This window comes from Eurosta solidaginis, chromosome 1 (assembly GCF_040869045.1).
Source record: "Eurosta solidaginis isolate ZX-2024a chromosome 1, ASM4086904v1, whole genome shotgun sequence".
Classification (NCBI taxonomy): domain Eukaryota; kingdom Metazoa; phylum Arthropoda; class Insecta; order Diptera; family Tephritidae; genus Eurosta; species Eurosta solidaginis.
Genome location: NC_090319.1, coordinates 166,806,131 through 166,832,481, shown reverse-complemented (window position 1 = coordinate 166,832,481; position 26,351 = coordinate 166,806,131). Strand labels below are relative to the sequence as shown.

Sequence of the window (26,351 nt, the reverse complement as noted above, 5' to 3'; positions counted from 1 at the left end):
CAGCATCACATGCCATACATAGCAACTTAGTGATTTGAACCGACTGGTCTTCCGCATGCGATTCTCGTACTATGGCGTCCTTCCAGATAATGTCAAATATTTGTGGGTCGAAAAGGTGCTGTTTCCATTTCCTACTTTGTCGATGTCTTGCTGCTACCGTTCGTGGAGTTTCGAGCAGCTCTACGCTAATAGCTTTATGGTCGCTGTGTGTGTAGACGTTGCTTATGGACCATTTTGCTCGTCTTGCTATTTCGCTGCTAGCGAAGGTGAGATCTATAATGGATCGTCTGGTACCTGTATCGAAGGTATATATCCCTGGTTCATTTAGGAGTTCTAGCCTCAAAGAAGTAAGACTTTCGAGGAGAACTCTCCCTCTTTCGTTGGTTCGTCTACTTCCCCACACAGATGACCATGCATTGAAGTCTCCACACACTAAAAGCGGGTGTTTACCTCGTGCTTCAATGGTGATCCCGTATATCATGTCTTCGAACTCGGCGATGGTCATGCTCGGAGGGGCATAGCAACTGAAGACGTATATACCGTTGATTTTTGCCCACGTGAATCCTGCTACCGTTGGCGTCATAATTTCCTGTGGGAGAAATTTCCCTGGTGCCCAAATTGAGGCTTTCCCTGCTGAATCTGAGAGCCAACCCTGCTCCTGGCGATTTTTGTATTGTTCAGAGAGTACCACTATGTCATATCCTCCTTCATAGACTGTTTGGGATAATAGCTCTTGGGCTGCCTCGCAATGGTTTAAATTGAGCTGCAATACCCTCATGAGACAGTCATTTTGCTGCCCTCTCGTTGTGGGCATTTAAAACTGCCTGCTGAATGTTGTCCCCCACATAGCGCGCATTTCGGTGCATTTTCGCAACTTGCAGCCTTATGACCTTCCTGGCCGCATTTCCTGCATAGGCTAGACCTATCTACAGTCTCCTTACATTTCTGAGCTATATGCCCGTAGCCCCAGCACCTATAACAGCGTTTTTCTTGCTTGAGCTCTCTAATTCGGCAGGAAACCCATCCTACCCGGATTCTTTGCGTATTAAGAACCGCCTTGGCATCATCCGCTGTAAGGCTTATAAGTGCCGACTTCGTGCCACTGTACCCTGTGCGTATGCTTTTTATGGCAGCCACATCTGGAAGTTTGATGTTGCATTGCTGGTGGAGGGCGTTGCAAATCTCCTCGGGCGTAGTAATCTCATCGAGATCTCTGCACTGTAGCGTGACCATTTGGGACTTTGTTATAACTTTAGCCGAGTCCTTTAGTACCGCTTCAATTTCTGCTTGGTACGCGCTTGTTTTCCCATCTTGCGATTTTTTCAGCTCTAGTAACAGCTCTCCTTTCGCCGTTCTTCTAATCGTTTTGACGTCATCACCCAGGGATTTTAATTCGTCGCATCTTCTCACTTTACGCAATATGTCGGCGTACGTCGCATCCCCCGCCTTGGAAATGATGATTGCATCCGGCCTAGCCTTAAGTGATTTTTTCTTGCTCTTCTTTTTGGCTAACTGCCACTCTCCCGTCTTTTGGGCTGCAGTTTCCTCTTTCCGCTCCGTCTTCTCTTGCGTTTCTTGCCGTCGTTTGTGTCCACCCACGTGCCCTGGTAAGACATCTTTTAGAGTAGTAGTGGGTTTTACCACGTTGTTCTCCTTGGTCGAGTACGAATTATTCCTCGGTCGCTTTCCGGGGGGTGATGGACTTCTATCCTTGGCGCATTCGCTTGCACGCAATTTATGTTCTAAATTCTTTACCTCTAGGGCCGACTCGATGTACAGCACTTTTATTACGGAGGCCAAGCGCTTGATTTCCGCGTGTATATTATTACGCCCTATGAAGAACTGCATCAAGTCCTCAATCGCCTTGCCTAGCTTGGTCATCTTTTTCTCTCCAGGGGGGTTTTGCTGATTTAACGCAGCTGACACCTGCTTAATTAGCTCACTTAATAATGGTGTGCCCGTTTGAGCCTTGCTGTTGGAGTTCTTTTTGCAAAGCTTCGGTGTAGCACCCGGCGACAACGCTCCTTGCTTGCTTTCGGCCTCCGCTCCTTTGGGTTTCGTTACCACTTGCGACGAAATGTTAAGGCCCCCAGCCGATGGGCCACGCCCTTCTGGAGAGCGAGCTAGCTTCCTTCCTACAAATGGATTGAACGCCATTTCATTCTCCTGTGTTTGGTTTTTTATTTTAGTATTGTTGTTGCTCATCATTTATTTAATTGGGTCCCCACTTGAGGCCGCTATCTTGGTCCGAGTGTGCAGTTACCTATATAGATCCCGTGGTTGTCTATGCGAAGGCAGGGAGGCCACGTGAAGGTTGACGCAGTCCCTCATGAAGACTGCGTTCAGAGCCAGATCAGTATTAATCGGGAGGATCTCAACCGAACCTGCACCACCAACTTAATGATGACGGACTTTGAACGTACCCCAAGGCCTGCCAAGGTTTTAACGGGACGGAGACGAATGGGACATTAACCGGAAAGTCATTTCGACGGTGTGTCAAGCCGTGTACTGAGATTTCCGAATGCCACATTCGCCAGCCCTTAACAAACATATCCGAGTCGTTGATTCCAGTATACCTTAATTAAGACCTTACTGGGCTCAGTCTTAATGTGACAATCACCTTAAATTTACAAATAATTTACCTCTTTACCTTCCTGAGTGTGTATCCCACGTCTTATAGTTGCCTCCCTATCTTGGGTAGGTATTCCCTCGAAGCAACCCCGCACTAGGCTGTGGATGCTTAATTCAGGGCGGCATCTACTCGCCCTGTCACTGGAGGTTCTCAGGGTGCGTTAGGCCTTTTAAGCCAAACCCTCCTCACCAGCCGCTCTTGGTCGAGGGCTGCTTATTTGATATTCGCAGCTAACCTAATTAATAGGCCGTTCACTGTCCGCCAGCAGTGACCCCCTTGGCCTGAGCTCAGCTCCTTTGGCTGATGACCACATGTGTGTGTGTGAGATATCTCTTCGTTGCCTTGTATGTATGTTTGTAAATGATGATTGGTGTATTCATGTACGCATGTGTGGCTTGCTTTAATGTTTTTGTTGTTGTGATTATTCAGTGGTGCTAATTAATATTCGCCACTGTATGTAAAATAAACAGCAGCGTAAGTCCAACTTCGGTTACACCCACACATTTTTGGAAATAGTCTGTGTTTTAAAAAATATGCCGTTGCGATCAACCGTTGTATTACCAAAGTTCATAATTTGGAAACATATCAAAAGCTTCAAGTTTTAGGTATGTTTCCTTAAAATGCAGATGTGTCAATAAATATGTAAAATAAATAGCAGCGTAAGTCGAACTTCCGTTACACCCTTACTTTTTTGGGAATAGTTTGTGTTTCAAATGTGCCTCACTAGCAGTGTTGCAAACACTTATTCAGAAAAAAGGCTAGATGGACAAAAAATTAAAGCTAAAAAAAGCTAAGCAAAAAAAAAAAAGCTAAAAGTTTTAGGCAACCTTTTTGAGCGTTTCAATCATTTTTTTTTTATAAGAAACATAACAGGATAAACATTGCAGATAGAAACAAATTTTAAGCAATGTTTACTTCAGTTTGATAAAAAGTAAATATAATAATTTACAGATGCAATCTCTGTTTTATCAAAGTGGTTTAAAGTCAAGAGTTTTACCACTTTTATACTACTACTACTATAACTATTTCAGTGCGTGCAACAGTATAGCAACATACATAAAAGTTATAATGTGTGAGATAATGCATTGTTAGCTTAGTTTTCAAAAGCCCTAACCAACAGATTGTTCGAAACTGCATTTTTCGCAGATTTTGGTATGATATGTTAAAAAAGAATATAAACTGATGATTAACTTTTGAAAATGTTAGTGAAGTCGTACTAAATATATAGAAAATTTAAATAGTAGTTCTCTTTTTAATTTTGTATAACAATCTCTGAACTCTTTTGCTTACGTATACATACAAAGGATTACTTACGATTTTCAAAGATTTATTGAGGTTGGTGTATTTAAAGATTTCATATGCTGACATAAAAGAAATCAGAGCAAACTACCTTGAATTTTTCTTGTGAATTAATCTGCTTTCAAAATCGTGCTTTGCACGACAAATATTTATCGATTAGTAACAAGCAACACAGTAGAGGGAACGGATATTCAAAATGCGAAAATTCAGAGTTTTGGTTTATTTTATACTGTTTCTCAGATATTTCTGTCACTAAAACTTACATTTGTGCACCGTGAGAAGCTCAAAAATGTTCTCACTTGAATGACATAAGAATGCATCGAAGAATAAACAGGTAGAAAGTTATATGCCAAAAGATGTCTCCGCTTATGAAGAAGAGATTTTTGCCCCTTACTTCGAATTTTGAGGGCTTATTCGAAATTCCAAGTATGCAGATTCTGTATATTCGACTAGACCTTAAACTTGAGCTATGTCTCTCAAAGAATATTGTGACGAATATTAGTGACACTAGCAGCTGAATTCAGTAAGCCGTCTCTAGTCACTATTAGAGACTATGTGGGGTGAAAATCAGTTTTGAGACAATTTGCAATTCTGTAAGCTGTCTTGCGTCTCCAGCCTCACAAAATTAATCACTAATTTGTGAGCTGGGCCGGGGCAGATCACAATGAAAATTTCAGAAAAAGTATGAAAATTATTTACGAAAAACGCTTTAAATATGTTGTTTTATTCCTCAAATTAAAATAAGCATAGAAAAAATTTAAAAAAAACAGAAAATATTTAAAAAAAAAAAACATCGAACTTTATGTGGCGCTGCTGAGACTCGAACCTGCACACTTTGGGATTTTCTATACAAAATTGTGAACGGCGTCTTCGCAAGCTCAGCCACAATACCACCGAACGTTATGTTGACAAAATGCAATGCTATATTATTTGTTCCGTGTATGAGTAAATTGTCTTTTTGGTGAATTTCGTTTATATGGTGAATTGTTTTTGTGACTTTCGTTTACTGAATACCGAAATCATATCAAGTCACAAAAATTGTCTCTAAAGGAAAATCTCAAATTTAGAGACTTCAGATGAGACTGAATTACAGAATTCAGCAGTAAGTGATACTCGCATCACTAATCTGATACAAAGTAAATAAAACCACAAAAACAATAAAGCAAGCAGCCACTTGTATTTACATAAAGGAATCAATCATTATGTCTACACATATCTACGTACACGCTGCGGAGAGAAAACGCACAAACACATGCATATATCTTATCTGAGATGCTCACGAAAGTATGCAAAATTTGTGCAAGTATCATTCACATATACACGCGCATCTGGAGTTATAGCTGGAAATTTTTAGCTGGTGAACGAATAAATTCTGGAAATAGAAGCGCCTAGAAGTATGCGAACGAGACATTACAGAGTATAAAAGGAGGTAAAGCTGAGAATCAGCAATCAGTTTGATTTAAGCAAGCTATCAGTTGCAAAGTATAAGTGTTATTTTCAAGTAGTCTAATAAAGACCATTTTTGCATTATTCAATATTGGGGTTATTTATTCAACAGTTTAGTGCTTCGAACGTTAGCAGAAGATTTGGAGTAAGCGGAATTTCAGTAAACTCGTTACAATTGGTGTCATAAGCGGATTTGTTGAAAAAATTCCGAAGATTTTGAATACAACTTGGACATGGCAAAGTTGAGTGAATTAAAGATCCAGCAACTGAAAAAGGAGTTGGAGAACCGTGGATTGAATACAACCGGCAATAAGATCGAACTCGGCTATGAGAAGTAATGGAGTCGCAAGGAATTGATGTGGACGAGTATTTCTTTTATTCTGATGGGGACGAGACAACACCAAAAATTTAAGAGAAAAACGAAACATCGCAGACAGTTACGAGCACAGACTGGCTACAATATCTGCTCAAACATCGACAATGGCATCTGAACTGGAATCCCAGAAGACATATGGCATCGCAACTGGAATCCCAAGAGACACGTATAACATCCAAGATGGAATCACAGGAGGCACGTATAACATCCAAAATGGAAACAACTAGAATCCCAGGAGAACCGTATAACATCCAAGATTGAAGCCCAGGAAAGACAAATGTCATCTGAACTGGAAGAACAGAAGACATATATGACATCTCAGTTGGCTGAGCAGTTGAAAGTACAGGAGGCCCGCATATCCTTGCAGCTGGAGGCACAGGAGATAAGGGTATCCTCGAAGCTGGAGCCCAGGATACAAACATTTTACAGTTTGAGGAAAAAATCGAGGCCGAGGTGGATGCTTTGAGAGGACGGGTTGAGCAGTTGCAACTAAATCGCCCAGCAGTTTCAACGAGTAATCCAAAGGTAAAAAACCATTCTTTGACGGTTCCAGGTCCTTAAGCTACATAGAGATTTATATCTGCGTTACTCGAAGGAGTTTAAATCCATGAGTAGGGTGCTACATAAAAATTATGTTCAGAAATATGAAACTGAAATCAAAACGGACCCTAAAGAGTTTTGGCTTTATTTTAAGTCTAAAAAATTGTGTTCTACTATTCCGTCTGAGGTATTCTATAAATAAACCATTGCTTCGACCTCCTATGAGGCTGTAAATCTTTTTGCGGACTTTTTCAGTTCCAACTTTGAGTCTAACATTGAAGAAACTGAAAACCAGGGCCCAGTCGTTGACTCTCCTATTAATTTCGGGGCTCTCAACCTTATAATTGATCACTTAATAGATGACATTAGGAATATTAATTACACAACACAGACTGATGTCGATTGTTTATCGGCCTGCCTATTTAAAAATTGTGCAGCTTTTGCTTACCCTCTTTTAATTTTAGTCAATAGATCGCTTGAAAGTGGCGAATTTATCAATGCTTGGAAGATTATTTCTATTACCCATATTTTTAAAAGCGGTAACAAGAATGATATTTCCAATTACAGACCCATCTCTAAATTATCTACGGTTTCTAAATTATTTGAGTACATCGTTAAACAGAAAATGTGGTTTGCCGTTAAGAGCTTGATATCACCTAATCAGCATGGCTTCCTGCCAGGAAGATCTACCCCGACAAATCTAGCTATATTTTCAGAATTCTGTTTATCAGCTTTTGGTAACCGTTGTCAAGTTGACACAATCTATACGGACTTTTCGAAAGCTTTTGATAAAGTTAGTCACTCGCTTTTATTATTCAAACTAGCCAGTTTGGGATTTCACTCCATTTTTTTATCGTGGATAAGGTCGTATCTTTCATCTAGAAGCTGCGTAGTAAAAGGGGACAATACTTCATCACGTTCTTTTATTGCCTCCTCTGGTGTTCCCCAGGGTAGTAGTAGTCAGATTTCTGTTATATGCTGATGACCTGAAAATATTTACGGCTGTCACCAGTCACCTGGACTCTGTTAAGTTACAAGAGGACCTTAATAACGTTGTAGCCTGGTGTAATACTAACCGATTACATTTGAACATAAAAAAAGTGTTTTCATTTTTCGTTCTCAAAGTCTCGTTCTCCCATTCCCACCTCATATTGTATCGAGGACTCTCAACTTTGCTCCCTTAGAGAAATTTCGGATCTCGGCGTTGTCTTTGACTCCAACTTCTTATTTCTTGGTCATATAAATTACATAATTGCTAAATCCTACTCAATGCTTGCATTTATTCGCCGTTTTGGCTCAGATTTTATGGACCCTTATACACTGAAATTATTGTATATTAGTTTGGTACGTTCAAAGTATAGTAGTAGAATATGCTGTCTTTATCTGGAGACCTTATAATGATTGTCATATCAATAGAGTTGAACGAAATCACAAATCTTTTATTCGATTCGCTCTTCGGTCGATTGGGTTCATGGATCCGTTAGATGCCAGCTAATTAACTTAAAATTGTTATACTCCAGAAGAATCATTCTGTCACTTTCTTTTGTTTATGACATAGTTCGCGGAACTATTGATTCCTCTGCCTTGCTGAAATGCATTTCATTTTATATCCCAGCCCAAAGCTTGAGGAGTAATGACATCTTTTTTATTGATCGAGTTAGAACAATGTATGCCTTTAATTCTCCTATTCTAAGAGCATTAAGAAAATTTTATTTCTCAAGTGTACATGATGTTGATTTCTCTCTACCAAAAACTAAATGTAAATTGTTATTAAATAGGATGGTTAATTAATTTGTAATTAATGTTTTTATTCTACTTAGTCTGTATGAATATGTACATTATCTATATGTCTTAAATAGATAAATTAAATAAATTAAAATTTGAGAAGACCGCAACAGTGAACAACTGGACTGCTGAAGATAAAGTTGCTGCACTCTTCGTAACATTGAAAGGACCAGCTGCCGAAATCTTACAGACTATTCCAGAGTACGAACGGAACAGTTATGACGCATTGATAGCTGCTGTAGAACGAAGGTACAGAAGCGAACACAGGAAACAGATATATCAAATAGAATTGCAAAACCGTTACCAAAAAGCTAAGGAGACTGCTAGAGTTTGCTTTGGATGTTGAAAGGTTGGCTCATCTGGCAAATGCGGACGCACCCGTGGAGTACACCGAGAGGGTAAAAATCCAGAGTTTTATAAATGGAATACGGGACGTAGAAACGAAGCGAGCGACATATGCAAACCCAAGACCCACTTTCGCAGAAACGGTATCCCATGCACTGACTTAGGAAACAGCGTCACTTTTGAATAAGCCCCCATACAAAGCTCAACGCGTGGAAGTAGAAAGACCAGAGTGGGTAGACACAATTTTGGAAGCATTAAAGGAACGCAGCAGAAAAACGATGGCGCCATCAAATGCTTTAAATGTGGAAAGCCAGGGAACATTGCACGTTATTACAGTACCAATCCTAACAGTTCCAGCAATGTGGGTGGCCGTAAACGCAGAGCTGAAGGAGATTAGCAAATCTCCATATCCACTCAATCGTTAAACTAAAGCGAGTCAGCCGCAAGGGGCGACAGCTGGCTCCCTCAATTGAATGCCCCATAATCTCTATCCCCCAAATTGGAAGAAGGTCAAGCAATATTACTGTCGGAGGACATGTGGATGGAAAGGAACGTTTACTGACTGTAGATACGGGTACATCCCATTCCATCATTGGATCATATTTAGTCAACAAGAAGATAAGACCATTGCTTGGAGCAAGATTATGTACAGCTACGGGAGAGGACACCCAGGTAATTGGAGAAGTAGCATGTAAAGTAGCAATTGGGAACGTTACGGTACTACACAATTTTATAGTGGCAAATATTGTTCATGAAATCATAATTGGAGTGGACTTCTTAATCTACCAAGGCATCAAGATCGATATGCAAAGCAAGACGATGCGATATAAGAAGATGGATGTGCCACTTAATTTCGGCTACGAGAGGGGCTACAGCAGTAAACGAGTGCTGGTGGAAGAGAGTAAGAAAATATCACCAAAATCCGAAGCAGTCATCTGAGCAAAGGTTGGTGGAGATTGTGGGACAAAAAAATTGTGGGTTGTCGAGGAAGCAAACAAATCAACACCGAACATACTTGTAGGAAAAACCCTGGCTATGACAAAACAGGATGGACGTATTCCGGTAAGAGTACTCAATGAGTTCAAGTCACCACTCAAACTGACAAAAGGAGCTATATTGGGAAGATGCCAAGAGGCTGAAATAGTTATTAACCGTGAAAAGCTCCAGGAACACGTTTCAACTAGCAAGACTAATCTTTCAAATGACATCACGGCATGGAAGGAGGGACTAGATCAAGATTATCAGAGTAAGGCAAAGCAACTGCTCCTAAAGTACGCGAACATATTTGACCAGGATGGTTCCAAACCAGGCCGCACCAATGTTGTGAAACATCAAATTGACACTGGAGACTCGAGGCCGATACGTCAAGATCCTCGTAGGGTTCTACTGGCGAAGCGGGAAGTTGTGAGTAAAATCGTGCAAGAAATGAGCGACAGCGGCGTCATCGAACCATCAGCTAGTCCATGGAGCTCACCGGTGGTACTTGTGAAGAAGAAGGATAGAAAATGAGGTTTTGTGTGGACTACCGCAAGTTGAACGACGTCACGAAAAAGGATAGCTACCCATTGCCAATAATTCACGACTCGCTCTTTGATACGAAATGGTTTTCCAAACTGGACTTAAAAAGCGGCTACTGGCAAGTGGAAGTAAAGGAGGAGAACAAAGAGAAAACAGCCTTCAGTGTCGGTGATGGTCTTTGGCAATTTACAGTGATGCCTTTTGGACTTTGTAATGTACCAGCTACTGTTGAGAGACTCATGGATCAGGTACTGAAAGGACTACATTGGAAAACATGATTGGTGTACCTGGACGACATCATCGTATTGTGCAAGAACTTTGATGAACATCTTAAGAACTTGGAGGAAGTTTTCCAGGGAATAGCTGGCGCTGGTCTGAAACTAAGTCCCAAAAAGGGTTCGCTGTTTAAAAAGGAAGTAAATTATTTGGGTCACAAGGTAACGACAGAAGGTATCTGTACAGCGAATGAAAAGATAGAGGCCGTAAAGGATTGGCCAAGACCACAGAACTTGCCAGAATTAAGAAGTTTCCTTGGGCTGTACACATATTACCGCCGATTTGTACCAAACTTTTCCAGCGTAGCCCTTAGCCTCCATGAGCTTACAAGAAAATATAAAGCTTTTGAATGGAAGAAGGAGCAAGAAGTGGCTTTCCAAACATTGAAGGAGCGTTTGTGCACTGCCTCAATGTTGGCATATCCGATTCCAGGAGCAACATTTATTCTAGATACAGATGCGAGTGGATATGCTATAGGAGGCGTTTTATCACAACTGGTCGATGGACAGGAGAAGGTAGTTGCATATGACAGCCGTTCGATTGGAAAACCAGAGAGGAACTACTGCGTTACGCGGAGAGAGCTGTTGTCATTGGTAGAGTGCATTAAACATTTTCACAAATACCTCTACGGCCAGCGATTCCGCGTCAGGACAGATCACGCAGCGTTGAAATGGCTTCTACAGTTCCGTAATCCGGAAGGACAATTGGCACGGTGGATGGAGCGACTACAAAGCCATGACTTTTCCATTGAGCATCGAAAAGGTAGTACCCATGGAAATGCTGATGCAATGTCATGAAGACCATGTAGTTTGGAATGCAAGCACTGTTCAAAGGCCGAGGCTAAAGAAGACATTATAGATGTCCGGCTAATGACAATAACATGTACGGATGAATGGGACAAGGAACAACTAAGGAAGTGTCAGCTAGAAGGTACTGATCTCTCACATGTTATGCAAGGGCTCGAACGAAACGAAAGACGAAATAGAGAGGCGATGTCAGCAGAGAGTCACATTGCAAAGTCATATTGGGCACAGTGGAATTGATATCCGGTTGCTTGCCTCGAGTATGGGAGAGTGAGGATGGTCAATGCAAGAAGAAACTGATAGTTGTTCCCAGAAAGAGGATTCCTGACGTGCTCAGGGAGCTGCATAATGGTCCAAGTGGAGGTCATCTTGGAATCATGAAGACGCTCGAGAACATTAAACAGATATTCTATTGGGTTGGTTGCCGTCAGTCGGTCACTGAGTGGATTGGGAACTGCGAGGTTTGCAGCAGAGCGAAAGGGCCCATAACCCGAAGTGATGGCCAGATGAAGCAATATAACTCAGGTGCGCCATTTGAAAGGATCGCTATGGATGTCGCAGGTCCATTTCCTAATAGAAACTGCGGAAACAAATGTGTACTGGTGGTTATGGATTATTTCAGCAAATGGCCAGAGGTATACCCAATCCAAATCAAGAAGCGGAAACAGTAGCAGAAGTGTTTATAAACAATTGGGTTGCAAGGTATGGTGTACCAATAGAGACCAAGGCAGGAATTTCGAATCAGCTATGTTCCAGGAAATGTGTAAATCATTGGGCATTCGAAAAACTCGGACAACTGCATTGCATCCTCAGTCCGATGGTATGGTGGAACGATTCAAATAGTGGTAGTGGACAAGTTCCATAAAGAGTGGGATACTCGTATACCATTATTCTTGATGGCTTACCGATCAGCAGTGCATGAGACAACGGGCCAAACCCCTGCAAAAGTAATTTTTGGCAATGACCTTCGACTGCCAGCTGATTTGAAGTTTGGGATAGATGCCAATGCGGAGAGAAATGTCAAGAAATCCACTGGTGTTTTGGAAGAAGAGCTGAGAGAAGTACACGATCTGATAAGGCAACGAACAAAGATTATGAGTGACAAGACCAGATACGATAAAGCACTTAATTTGGAGGGTTTTCAGGAAGGAGATTTGGTGCTGTTATACAACCCACAACGGAAAAAATGTTTGTCCTCGAATATGCAGTGTAACTGGGAAGGCCCATACCGCATACAAACCATTGTTAAACCACGAACCAAAATGAAAGTGGTTCATCTGGAAAGGATGGCGGCGTTTAGATTGGGAATCGGGACGACCAGACTTAGGTGGAGGGCAGTGTGACAATTATTATATACTAAGTGATCACTAATCTGATACTAAGTAAATAAAGCCACAACAACAGTAAAGCAAGCAGTCACTTGTATTTACATAAACGAATCAATCATTATGTATGCGAACGAAACATTACATTACACAGACAGTATAAAAAGAGGTAAATCTGAGAATCAGCAATCAGTTTGATTTAAGCAAGCTATCAGTTGCGAAGTATAAATAAGTGTTATTTTCAAGTAGTCTAATAAAGACCATTTTTGCATTATTCAATATTGGAGTTATTCAAGGTTCGAATCGAGCTCAAGGCCAGAACAATAATTTTTTTCTAATGATAATTATTGTTATTTTTTAATTTTTCTAAATTTGAAAAATTGTATTTTGTATTTAGTTGGTAAAAAGGAATAGAAGTAGCAAATTTGCCAGTCAAACAAACCACCGCTGTATAGCTAAATGGTTAGCGCAGCATGCCTAAAGCGTACTGATGATGAAGGCTTAGCACCCTTCGAAATGGATCTATCTGCGCAGCTATGGCAGGTTGTCTGAAAAATTTTCTACTTACTCTTCCAAAAACAAAATACAATTTTTCAAATTTAGAAAAATTAAAAAATAACAATAATTATCATTAGAAAAAAATTATTGTTCTGGCCTTGAACTCGATTCGAACCTTGAATGATTTATCAATAGGCCGATAAAAACAAAAACAATTGGAGTTATTTATTCAACAGTTTATTGATTCGAACGTTAGAAGAAGATTTGGAATAAGCGGAATTTCAGTAAATTCGTAATGTCATATAGTGTTATTCATTAGCTCATAGCCAGAGTTTTAAAAAGATATTTAGGATTTCGTATATCTAAGAGCATGCGGTCTTATTTCACTTTCAGCCTCTCACAATTGTGAGTCCGAATAACGACATATGTGAACTAGAGACTTCGCATACGTAATTTGTACAAATAGTTTGGAAGTTTCATGTTTATAATTGAGTGAAGAATGGATTCCGATACGAATCGAAACGCGGTACGGGCCCTGACTCAGAAATCATTTACGGCAAACAATTTTTTTTTTAAAACCTCAATTGAAAAACATTTAAGATAACTAGACAGGCAATTGGAAAGTAAAGTCCTCTCTCGGCAAACGAAAATCATACTCTACAAGTCACTTATCTTACCCGTCCCGCTATATGGTGCAGAAGCATGGACCATGACAACATAAGATGAAGCGGCTTTGGGAGTTTTCGAGAGAAAAGTTCTTCGAAAGATTTATGGACCTCTACGCGTTGGCGATGGCGAGTACCCAAGAAGATTTAATGATGAGGTAATAGGGCAGCCCCCACTCCGCTGGAAGGACCAGGTGGAAAACGACTTAAACACCCTTGGTTGGGCCAATTGGCGCCAGTTGGCAGAGCGACTGGCACGGCTTTTTGGACTGCCATAACCGTTTAAACTGTTAAGCGCGAATTAAGTAAGTAAGTGTCCATTTATAGCAAAAACAAATTTTTTCTAAGTCCTCAATTTATTTAAAACTTTAGCTCATAGAATTGATGCAAGTATATGAGTCAGAGTGGATGGAAATAATTTTTTCAGATGTCACCCTTAATAAATTTCTTTTATTCAACCCTTTCTATACGCAACATAAATTTAAAATTTTCCTATGTCGCCCTTGATAATTTTCTTTTATGCAACCCTTTCGTATACGCAACATAAATTTAAATATTTTCTTTGACATCCTTTGAGAATTTTACAAGACATTTGTAATCTATATACAATACATTAAGTAATAATAATACTAAAAGTTAGAAAATAATAATTAGCTAGGTCCTAGGTACTAGTCATCACACTCCTCATCAATCTAGGGCGTTGATCAGACAATTAAATAAAAGCGTTGGGCGCGTGAAATTTCTAAAAATATAACCTGATTAACGTTCAGTTGGTCTTACTTATGACTATCAATAGAAGTTTGACGCGGAGTGTGATGACTAGCACCTATGACCTACCTAATTTTTTCTAGCTTTTAATATTATTATTACTTAATGTAAGTATTGTTTTCAATAAAATCGTTTAACTTAAACATTTTTTTAATTATTTTATTTTCAAGTGTTTAGTCTTTATTTTATGCCTACTATTTATCACTCTATTTAGTTCATTTAGTGACTCATTGTTACAAGACCTCTTTCCTGACAATATGTTAAAATCTAGGTCACATAATCCTTCCAATGACTCTACTCTACTCGGCGCCACGTATGCTTGTCCCTCCTCGAACTCCAAAATATTTTGATGTCCCTTCTACCGGACTATATAGAATATTTGTTCCTAATGTGAGCCAAATCGGACCACAAATACGACTTTTTTAATACCTCGATCCTTGCCCCACCTAGCGGGATTTCTTTTCATGAAGTGATTTCTATTTCTGTATGTAGTATGTGTCATATGTCGCTTTCTATTCATGTATGTATTATGTGTTCCAAATATGAGCCAAATCGAATCAGAAGTACGATTTTTTGAAATATTTCGATCCATGCGCCACCTATCGGAGTTTTTTTCATATTATTGCATTGTCATCGGGTTCTGAACTATATTCCAAGTTTCTAGCTTGTAGCTTATCGGGAAGTTACTTAAGTTTTAATTACAAAATTTGTTCACAATAAAACAGTTTAAAAATGAATTTGTGTGCGTTATTACGTTCAAAACTGAAAAACGCCTGTACCTATTCTAATAATTTTTATACTCAGCTGAGCAGAGCTCACAGAGTATATAAACTTAGTTCGCATAACGGTAATCCGTAACGGCATAAACCAATCGAGATAGATATAGACTTCTATATATCAAAATGATCTGGGCGAAAAAAGAAATTCATTTAGTCATGTCCGTCCGTCCGTAAACACGATAACTTGAGTAAATTTTGAGGTATCTTGATGAAATTTGGTATGTAGTTTCCCAGGCGCTCATCTCAGATTGGTATTTAAAATGAACGAAATCGGACTACAACCACGCCCACTTTTTCGAAATCGAAAATTTCGGAAAACCGAAAAAGTGCGATAATTCATTACCGAAGACGGATAAAGCGATGAAACTTGGTAGGTGCGTTGACCTTATGACGCAAAATAGAAAATTAGTAAAATTTTGGATAATGGGCGTGGCACTGCCCACTTTTAAAAGAAGGTAATTTAAAAGTTTTGCAAGCTGTAATTTCGCAGTCGTTGAAGATATCATGATGAAATTTGGCAGGCACGTTACCTCTATTACTATATGTGTGCTAAATAAAAATTAGCAAAATCGGATGACGAACACGCCCACTTTAAAAAAAAAATTTTTTTAAGTCAAATTTTAACACAAAATTTAATATCTTTACAGTATATAAGCAAATTATGTCAACATTCAATTCCAGTAATGATATGGTGCAACAAAATACAAAAATAAAAGAAAATTTCAAATGGGCGTGGCTCCGCCCTTTTTCATTTAATTCGTCTAAAATACTTTTAAGGCCATAAGTCGAACAACAATTTACCAATCCTTGTGAAATTTGGTATGTGCATAGACTTTATGGCGATAACTGTTTTCTGTGAAATTGGGCGAAATCGGTTGAAGCCACGCCCAGTTTTTATACACAGTCGAACGTCTGTCCTTCCGCTCGGCCGTTAACACGATAACTTGAGCAAAAATAGATATATCTTTACTAAACTTAGTTCACGTACATCTGAACTCACTTTATCTTGGTATAAAAAATACTCGAAATCCGACTATGACCACGCCCACTTTTTCCATATCGAAAATTACGAAAAATGAAAAAAATGCTTTAATTCTGTACCAAATATGAAAAAAGAGATGAAACATGGTAATTGGATTGGTTTATTGACGCAAAATATAACTTTAGAAAAAACTTTGTAAAATGGTACCCGACATATGATGTTCTGGGTCACCCTGGTCTACATTTTGGTCGATATCTCGAAACGCCTTCACATATACGACTAGGGGCCACTCCCTTTTAAAACCCTCATTAATACTTTTAATTTGATACCCATATTGTACAAACACATTCTAGAGTCACCCCTGGTCCACCCTTATTGCGATATCTCAAAAAGGCGTTCACCTATAGAACTAAAGCCCACTACGTTTTAAATAATCACTAACACCTTTCATTTGATACCCATATCGTACAAACACATTCTAGAGTCATCCCTGGTCCACCTTTATGGCGATATCTCGAAAAGGCGTCCACCTATAGAACTAAGGACTCCTCCCTTTTAAAATACTCATTAACACCTTTCATTTGATACCCATATCGTACAAACACATTCTAGAGTCACCTATGGTCCACCTTTATGGTGATATCTAGAACTAAGGCCCACTCCCTTTTAAAATACTAATTAACGCCTTTCATTTGATACCCATATCGTACAACACACATTCTAGAATCACCCCTGGTTCACCTTTATGGCGATATCCCGAAATAGCGTCCACCTATAGAACTATGGCCCACTCCCTTCTAAAATAGTCTTTAATACCTTCCATTTGATAACCATGTCATACAAACCCATGTCATACAAACCCTAGGTTCATTTTCCTACAAGGTGATTTTCCCTTATTTTGTCTCCAAAGCTCTCAGCTGAGTATGTAATGTTCGGTTACACCCGAGCTTAGCTTTTCTTACTTGTTTCTGTTATTTTCGATCTGATTCGGGATCATTGCAGGCAAAAAAAAATTTTAAAAAACCTCAATTAAAAAATATTTTAGCTAAATTCTAAAACGGTTTGTTCGATTTCAGTATTTTTTCCCCCTTTATTAAATCGGACTAAGTTTACATTTAGAGCGAAAAAATTTTTTTTTAAATCCTCATTTTATAAATATTTTAGCTAATAGAACTAATTTGGCTGTTATTATTCGTGCTGCTTTGGCTGTTTTTATACCTGCTATATGTTTCGTATATGTAAAATTTCTTCATTTTGTTTATGCTAAGAAGTGATATAAATTGTCCTTCCTGATGTTACTTTGTTTAAATTTTTCCCTAAATATTGAATAAATTATAAAATTAAAAATTGCTTAAAATAAATGTTTTCATACATTTAAAGGCAATAGGGCGATTCCCGCTTAATTCATTCAATAGACAACATTGGTAAACTCTTTTATTCCCATAAAGAGAACAAAGCAAATACTAGTTTCGTTGCAACCGCCACTAACAAAAAGCATAACTTTAACACATGATTTCATACAAAGTATGTACTGTGCAAAAGAATAAAATATGCAAAGAAATTAAATTGTGATAAGTTTACAACAACTAATGCATGACGTGGCTGAATGCGTTTGTAACACATCAATCATCGTAGGAGTGCGGGTTCTAATCCCATTCCCGGGAGAAAAGGATTTGAAGAGATTTACAAGGTATGTATAATCGAAATAGCTGTTGCCTTGCCATACTGATGTCACGTCTAAATTTTTTCCAAGTTATTGAATAACATATAAATTTTAATTTTTCCTATGCAACCAGTGCAGCCGTTCACATATTTTTTTCGTACCAAAATCGACCAAAACGCTTTTTAGTATCCCAAAATAATTGTTTCCCAGTTGTAATCTTAATATTGTGGCGAAAATTAACATCACTATATTGTTAGTATATAATCCCAACAACAAAAACAGCAAGCAGCCATACTTGTGTACATGAACAAGTCAACATAATCCATTTACACACATCCATAGAAGGCGACGAAGAATATTTCACACACATAACCAGCAACTTAAAGCAAAGAATTTGTCTCATATACACATATTTAGTCAGAAGTTGTTACTCATACAGACACATGCATATAACTAAATAACCAATCTGGAGATACAACTGTTCTAGAAGGTGAAACGTCTAGACCTTAGAAGGAATATGCGAACGAGGCAACCGAGAGTATAAAAGCAGCGCAAGCTGAGGAATAACTAATCTGTTTGCTTTAAACACGCTATTAGTTGTGAAGTATGAGTGTTGTTGTGAAGTACTACACCCAAAGTAGTCTAAATAAAGACCATTTTGCTGTATATTGGAGTTATTTATTACACAGTTCAGCGATACGAACGTTAGCAGAAGGTGTATAATTTTCAAGAATTTACTAGAACTCGTTACAATATATATATATATATTTCGTGCCACGTCAGTTGTCCGCCATGGGCTCCTCAGCTACTCAACCGATTTCAATGAAATTTGCACACCGTGTGCAGATTGATCCAACTTGAAAGATAGGATAGCGCTCCTCTAAAGTTTCTTTCCGGCAAGTGGACCAGGGACCGATCTATTCGAACAAATTCTATTCTCGGCTCAATTTGCCTGAAATTTGGTATGTAGGTGCACCTTGCCTATACTAGTATTCACGATAGTTTTTTTTTCGGGAAGAGGACCAGGTACCGATCTTTTCGAACAAATTCTGCTCTTGGTTCTATTTATCTGAAATCGGGCTTATAGGTAGCCCTTTGTCTAGATTAGTATATATGACACTTTTTCGCGAAATAAAGCAGGGACCGACTGGGACTGACGCTTGGAGTGGCACCAAGACTGGGACCGGGGCTGGAACTGGGACTGGGAAAAAGAAATGGTGAAGAAAAAGAACTAGAGAGAAGAGAAAATAGGGAAGGAGAAAGTGATAGAGTTAGACGAAGATAAAGAGATATGGATAGATGGAGCGGAAAAGAAGTGAAGGAAAAAGACGGAGAGGGAGAAGAGTGAATAAAGAGATAAGGTAAAGGGTGAGAGAAGGGGAGAATAAGAGGTAAAACCTGCTTAAAAGTCTTGCAGATATACCAAAGCTTGGGCAGAGAAACGTCTACCGGGTCTGCTAGTTTTTTATACATTTTTTGATATTCATAGACTTCTTTCAGAAATTTTAAATGATGATTGGGATCAGTTGTTTCATAAAATAAATTTGTCATATTTTACTTCCTTTATATTACTCAGTTTTGTTTAATGTTTTTCTGCCAATTTCCATAAAAAATTGGAGAATCTTGCAATGAATTTTTGAGTAACTTCCCGAGAGCTAGAGTTTTGAAACTTGCTCGGTGGTCCAGGAATCGTGAAAATTCTAAGAATCGTCCGAACTTGGAACATTTTTTTGAGCTTTCTAAGAACTTCCCGATAATTATATATATTATATATTAGATAATAACAGTGAATATTGCAAAAATGTTCTCATTTACATTTGGCGTATACCTTTTGACCATAATTTCGGCAATGATAAAGCTATTAAAACTTACCAATGGTAGTAATTGTTTGCGTTACAGATATTGGATATTCAGGTCCTGGGGTCGAATCGGTACTTCCATTGGTGACCATAAATTGGAGAGTTTCACAAATCTGACAGATGCCAAGGAATCGTTTATCAACATTTATCGTGATAAAACTGGAAATAATTTTCAGAACCGCGACAACTTTATCAAGGTAAGCATATTTTTCTTCTACACAGTTTTTTTTCATTAAAACGGTTTGGCAAAATAATACATATGAAGATTTGCGATAAATTCTTCAAACTAAAGTCTATTGAAGCTTCAATTAAAAGCAATGGTAAAAGTCTAGTTGAGGGGTCGGCTGCTAATACGCGTCTAAAAATATCGAGAGAGGTGTCAAAAGACGCGTATTGACCTCGACAACAATAATTCGAAGCCGGAAAAGAAAAATTGTCCCTCTGTTGTCCGGAGATATTTGCAGTTGAAGTTGGCGATTCTCATGTGGTTGTTGTACCCACAAAAAAATTGTTAACATAAGTGTTTTGCGCGGATATAGTTTTGGTCTCCAAACCGGTGTTGGACCCATCCAGAGTAATTTTTATAAGCGCGGTCGAAGGCCGCCAATGCAGAAAGGTGTTCTGCGCAAAAATACTCTGAATTCCACCCCCGGTTTCGGAGGGACCCGCGGGTAATTTTTCGGTTTTTCGTTAATATCTTTTGAACGAGCTAAAATTTTTCGCCCTTCGGATTACTAATACTGATGTCAAGACACGTCTTTTAACACCTCTCTCGATATTTTTGGTAGCGTATTAGCAGTCGACCCCTCAACTAGACTTTTACCAAAGCAATTTATTCTTTTGAACATATAAAACTGTTCTAAATCAATCTCCTATTGTAATCTGGAGCAGGAATAGTCACATTTGAACTATTGCTTTATCTTATTTTTCAATTAAGAAAACATAATCTTTTTTATTTTCATAACTAATTAAACAATTGCAATGGTTTTCTATTTCAACGTATATGCTATGATTTTAAACCCCTCATATGTGTTTGTTTTTGTTGTTCATACAAAATTTCAAAGTGCATAAAACATCGAAAAAATTTTAAGTATCAATAAAGAGATTAACGGTTGCAGTAATTTAGTGTAATGCTTTTACTCCTACCCCTTCTTAGGTATGTATTTAAATACGACATAAAGACTGTTCTGAAAATGAAGTGTACACTTTATTTTGCTTGTAATACGATGAGCTTCCAGTTTTTTCCTTCAATTTTCTTCTAACGGAAACACGCATATTTACGCTAGTTGATGATAGAGCAGGGAAGCTAAGACATAAATCTCTTAGCTCTCGCAGAATTTTACTTTTACCACGTTTGATTTTCTTTGGACACCTTTTTCGAGAAAAGTTCAAGCGACTTTGCTATTCAATCCTGCCGTAGATCTGATGAAACGTAAAAGGACCAAACTGGGTCAAAATAAAGCCGGTATAATTTTCTGCAATAGAAAGATGTCAAGCTTTACTTGGAACTCTTATCGTTTTTAATTCTTTGGATATGGTGCCCTTATACGTTAATAACAGATTTTCCCTAAGCCTCTATTACAAATAGTTTACCTAAAAGTTGCTTGTTGATATTCAAATTGGTGACACTGGAAGGTATAGATTCGCATCAATCGGAAACTGGAACAAAATAACATTATTTCATCCATTTTGATGTAGTTATGTTTAATTATCCGTTCTTATTCGTTAAAAATTTTTAACTATCAAAGCTCGTAAATTTTTGGTGATCCCTGTTTTCCTAATACGAGTATCAACTGCTTTTTGGTTTGGTTTGATACTTTCTGCTTTTAGACGATTTCAAACTATGTATTGATTAGCTAACTTAATCATGGTGCCAATGTTTCTCGACTTCCTATCGCTATCTTCGTTTGGGTCTTTACCCCCGAAACACATTTTTATCTTTTTTTTTTAAATACTTTACGTAAACAAGCCTTCCGGACTGTAATAATACATTATTATTTACCACTTCACAATATCTTGTGCGATTTTATCGTCTTTTAAATACAAATGTTTTTTACAAAGTTAACACACATTTTTTTTCTGCTCTTGTTCTTTGATTTGCGATACAGCATTATAAAAAAGCAGAATATACCACACTTCCCAACAGTGCTTTACCCATAATGATCCAACTGGCACACTCCCAGAAATAATTACAGTATTTCCCGGATATAAGTACCGTAGAATATGCTCGAAAAACCGTGCTTATATATAAAGCCCGCTTATAAGCACTGACTGTGCTTATATCCAAATCCCGCTTATCACTAACTGTACTTATATTGAAATCCCCAATTATCAGTGCCTCTAACACAAACAATTTAAAAAGGAGCAACTGAGAATTCATTTATTTAAAACAAAGAATCTCAAGTGTACAAAGATGAATAGATTAACAGTTATACTGAATTTTGTATCATTCATTGTGTTCTATATATGTACTTACATATAAGTACTGTATATGATCAATGTTTGCCAGAACTTTTTCAGAAAAGAAGCTAAATGGACAAAAACAAAGCTAAAAGAATTTTTTAAACTAAAAAAAGGCAACATTTGAAGCATTTTGTTCATTTTTTCATAAAAATCTTAGTATTTTAAACATTTTATACATCTAGTAAAAAACTGTGAGGACCCCAAAACCGAGGGTTTTGTACCCTCACAACATATACATACATATACATTTTTAAACATAAATTTTGTTATACAATATATGAATTTATAACTTTGAATTTATTACTCATACATTTTCTATGAAGTATGAATTATACGCCAAAATATATATATTCTACTGTATATTGAATTAATAATTACTGAATTGAAGTACAAATTAGACTTGCTCACTTTTGCACGCAAGGAAAATATTTACATTTCCGCCCACATAAATTTTAAATATAGGATCACCCTAATGTACACTGAACATTTGGAGAAGTAGTAGACACGCACAAAACATAAAAATACATCGGTCAACCAACCCTGTGTACACGCGCAATCCAATGCACCCAACTACAAATATCTACAACATAATAATTTGAGTGAACGGAGATCAGCAGCAAGTCGCCAAAAATAAGCGCCGCTACTGATTGGAAATTTGGTATACATACTTACGCACTAGCATACGACATACCAATGCACACCGTAAAGCAGAAGTCAAAAGCATCGAGCAAGGCCAACGCAGCATTAAAATCAAATGACAACAAACATACGTACAAACACACAATAGTGAAATGCAATAGGTAAAGCGAAAGCTGGAAAAACACGGCATGCGGGCAAATGCAAATATATTAGCTGTGTTTTTTAGACGGTTTTTATCTAGGTTGACTTGACAGGCTGGACAGTACTTTTTTTGTAATTCAAATATAAGTAATTTCCCGATAAGCTACAAGCTTGAAACTTGGAATATAGTTCAGAACCCGATGACAATGCAATAATAAGAAAAAAATCGCCGCTAGGTGGCGCAAGGATCGAGATATTCGCAAAAATCGTATTTGTGGTCCGATTTGGCTCATATTTAGAACACATAAAACATACAAGAATAGAAAGCGACCTATGAAAACAATCGTGGCTAGGTGGCGCAAGGACCGAGATATTAACAAAAATCGTATTTGTGGTCCGATTTGGCTCATATTTGGAACATATAATACATACAAGGCGCAAGGATCGAGATATTCACAAAAATCGTATTTGTGGTCCGATTTGGCTCATATTTGGAATATGTAATACGCACAAGAATAGGAAGCGACCTATGAAAAAAATCGTCGCTAGGTGGCGCAAAGATCGAGATATTCAAAAAAATCGTATTTGTGGTCCGATTTGGTCCATATTTGGAACACGTAATACATATATGAATAGAAAGCGACCTATGATGTCCGATTTGGCTCATATTTGGAACAAATATTACATAGAGTCCGGTAGAAGTGACATCAAAATATTTTGCAGTTGGAGGAGGGACAAGCATACGTGGCGCAGAGTCGAGTAAAGTCTTTGGAAGGATTATGTATTGAGGACTTAGATTGTAACAAATTGTCAGGAAAGAGTCCTTGCAATAATGAGTCAATTAAAAAATACTAAGAACTTGAAAATAAAATAATAAAAAAAAAAGTTTAAGTTAAACGGTTTTATTAAAAACAATACTTACATGAAGTAATAATACTAAAAGCTAGAAAATAATTAGGTAGATTCTAGGTACTAGTCATCACACTCCTCATCAATCTAGGGCGTTGATCAGACAATTAAATAAAAGCGTTCGGCGTGTGAAATTTCTAAAAATGTGAGGCCGAGCATAACCTTATTAAGGTTCACTTGGTCTTATATATGACTATTAGGCCGGGTCGATTTGTGGGGAGGCAAAAAATCGCCCATTGCTCTGTGAAAATCATATTCTAGGGATCAAAATAAGAAACTTTTCCGAAGGAACCATACCTCTAAGGAACCATACCTCTAAAACGAATTCTGATGATGTTGGGTCGTAGGGGCAAATTTTGAAAAATCCCACTTTGAAATGCCTATGTTTTTTCTTTTTGGAGTTTATTTTTCTGTTTAGAAATTTATTTAGTCAGAACATATGTATGTAAATCAAAAAATGAATTTAACTTAGTAATAGAAAAGAAATTTAAAAAAATTATTAGAAATTAGCGTTTTTACAACCCCCTTTTAAAACCAAGGCATCACTGTGATGCATTTGCATGTCGTAAACATCAAGGCATCACTGTGATGCATTTGCATGTCGTAAACATAGTTGTGTGGGTTTTTTATTCAACCGTTTTAAAAAATGAAGGTATCACTGTGACCCAATTGCAGATCGTAAAATTGCTTGTGTTGTTTTTTAAAGCCACCACAAGACACAGCAGGTAGAATTGAAATTGCCTCTACCCAAAAGTTCGACCCAAATTGGGGGACATCAGAATTCGTTTTAGAGGTATGGTTCCTTCGGCAAAGTTTCTTATTTTGATCCCTAGAATACGATTTTCACAGAGCAATGAGCGATTTTTAAATCGACCCGCCATAATGACTATCAATAGAAATTTTACGCGTCAAACCCTTTTACTTAATTGGCTGATCAACGCCCTAGATTGATGAGGAGTGTGATGACTAGTACCTAGGACCTATCTAATTATTTTCTAGCTTTTAGTATTATTATATATATTGTTTTCAATAAAACCGTTTAACTAAAATTTTTTTTATTATTTTATTTTTTACATCTAGAGACGTTTACGCTTAAACTTTATATCGACTGCTAAGCGTCAAACTTTAAATACACCTCTGAAATTGCTGCGCATAAAATTAGTACTACTAAATTTCAATACGCATTATACTCAGATGTAACTGAAATATGTGTCTATGTTTCACCTCTACACTAATTCTATGTATCACCTCTTAAAATGGTGCGTGTCCACAATTCATCGCAACTGATTCAGCTATATGTTATACAATATGGTCATGAGAGGGTTGTGTCTCCGCTTTTCGGTGCACCCTGTGCTGTAGCTAGTTATTTAACCATTTCCGCTAGATGGGTCTCCTAAGCATTGTCTAAGCGAGGATAAGCGTTTTTTTTATGCGCAAACGTAAACGTATACGCGTGTAAAAAAAAACCACGGAGGAGTGTTATGGTGCATGGAAGTTTATGAAAAAAATATTCACTGGAATAACGGTTGTATTATATTGTTAATATTATTAAATGAAAATTGTTATTATAAAATAACCGTTTGCCTGCGTGCAAAATTAGTATATAAGGGCGACGAATTTGCATTGAAATTCAGAGATTAGGAGACATGCATACGAGTCGGTAGGTGTTATTACTACCAACCAAGAACACATCTGAAGGTATTTGACTTCATTTGTCCTTAGAGTATATTCGTGTGAAGGTTTTGAGTCCATTCGACTGCAGATATTGCCGATGGTCTTTTTAACTCAGTCACCTCTTATAAAGCTAGGAATAGGAGTTGAATTTGTTCTAATAAATATTTATAACGTTTTTATGAAATTAATAGGGTTTATTCGTTTCAAAAACCAGTAGGGATTATATTTTCACCCTGGACGGACCGAGACTTAACCCCGGCAAACCAAAGGAAAAGTCCGTCACAAAATTTAAATTAATTTTTTCTCCAAATATAATTTACAGATGGAATCTGTGTTTTATACAAATTTTTTAAAGTCAATCATTTGACCACTCGTCTACTACTACTACAACTATTTCACTACTCCGATTTCATAACAAATAAATAAAATAATTTACAGATGCAATCTATGTTTTATAAAAAAAAAGTTAAGTCAGTCATTTGACTACTCCTCTACTACTGCTATAACTACATATTTCACTGCTTGCAACAGGATATCCATATAAAAGGTAGTATGTGTGAGATAAAAATATACATAAAGTCTTAAAATATTTCGACATCATCATCTGGTGAATTGGAATTAATATTTGATTTGTTCATTAGTTCAATGAGATCGTTTGTTATAATAAAATCATGGCAGCACTTACTTTCTTTCCTTAGTCCGTACCTCACATATAAAATTGAATTTAACATTTTTAAATGTAACCTGTTACGCTGCTTCGTTTTAACATTGTTCATGGTGTTTAAAATTCGCTCAACCTCTGCATTACTGATTGGCAAAACCAAAAAATCTAAAACAAAAGTGGAAAGACTGGCAAAGGTATTTTCCCCAAGGGCGTTTTTATACTCTCGAACCTCTGCCCAACCTACGTTGTCCCATTCATGTAGATACGATTTTTTCCACTGCATATCAATGTTATTTATTTGT

At 37.6% G+C, this 26,351-nt stretch overlaps 1 protein-coding gene across 4 annotated transcripts in view; it reads left to right on the top strand.

Annotated features, from left to right (window-relative positions):
* Positions 1 to 26,351, top strand: part of Parp1 (Poly-(ADP-ribose) polymerase) — a 636,927-nt gene that overhangs the window by 504,541 nt on the left and 106,035 nt on the right. For all 4 annotated transcript variants that reach the window (XM_067760013.1, XM_067760014.1, XM_067760015.1 and 1 more), the window contains one exon: positions 19,600 to 19,756. In XM_067760013.1, the coding sequence (XP_067616114.1) occupies positions 19,600 to 19,756 (157 nt within the window). The remainder of the gene's footprint in view (positions 1 to 19,599; positions 19,757 to 26,351) is intronic.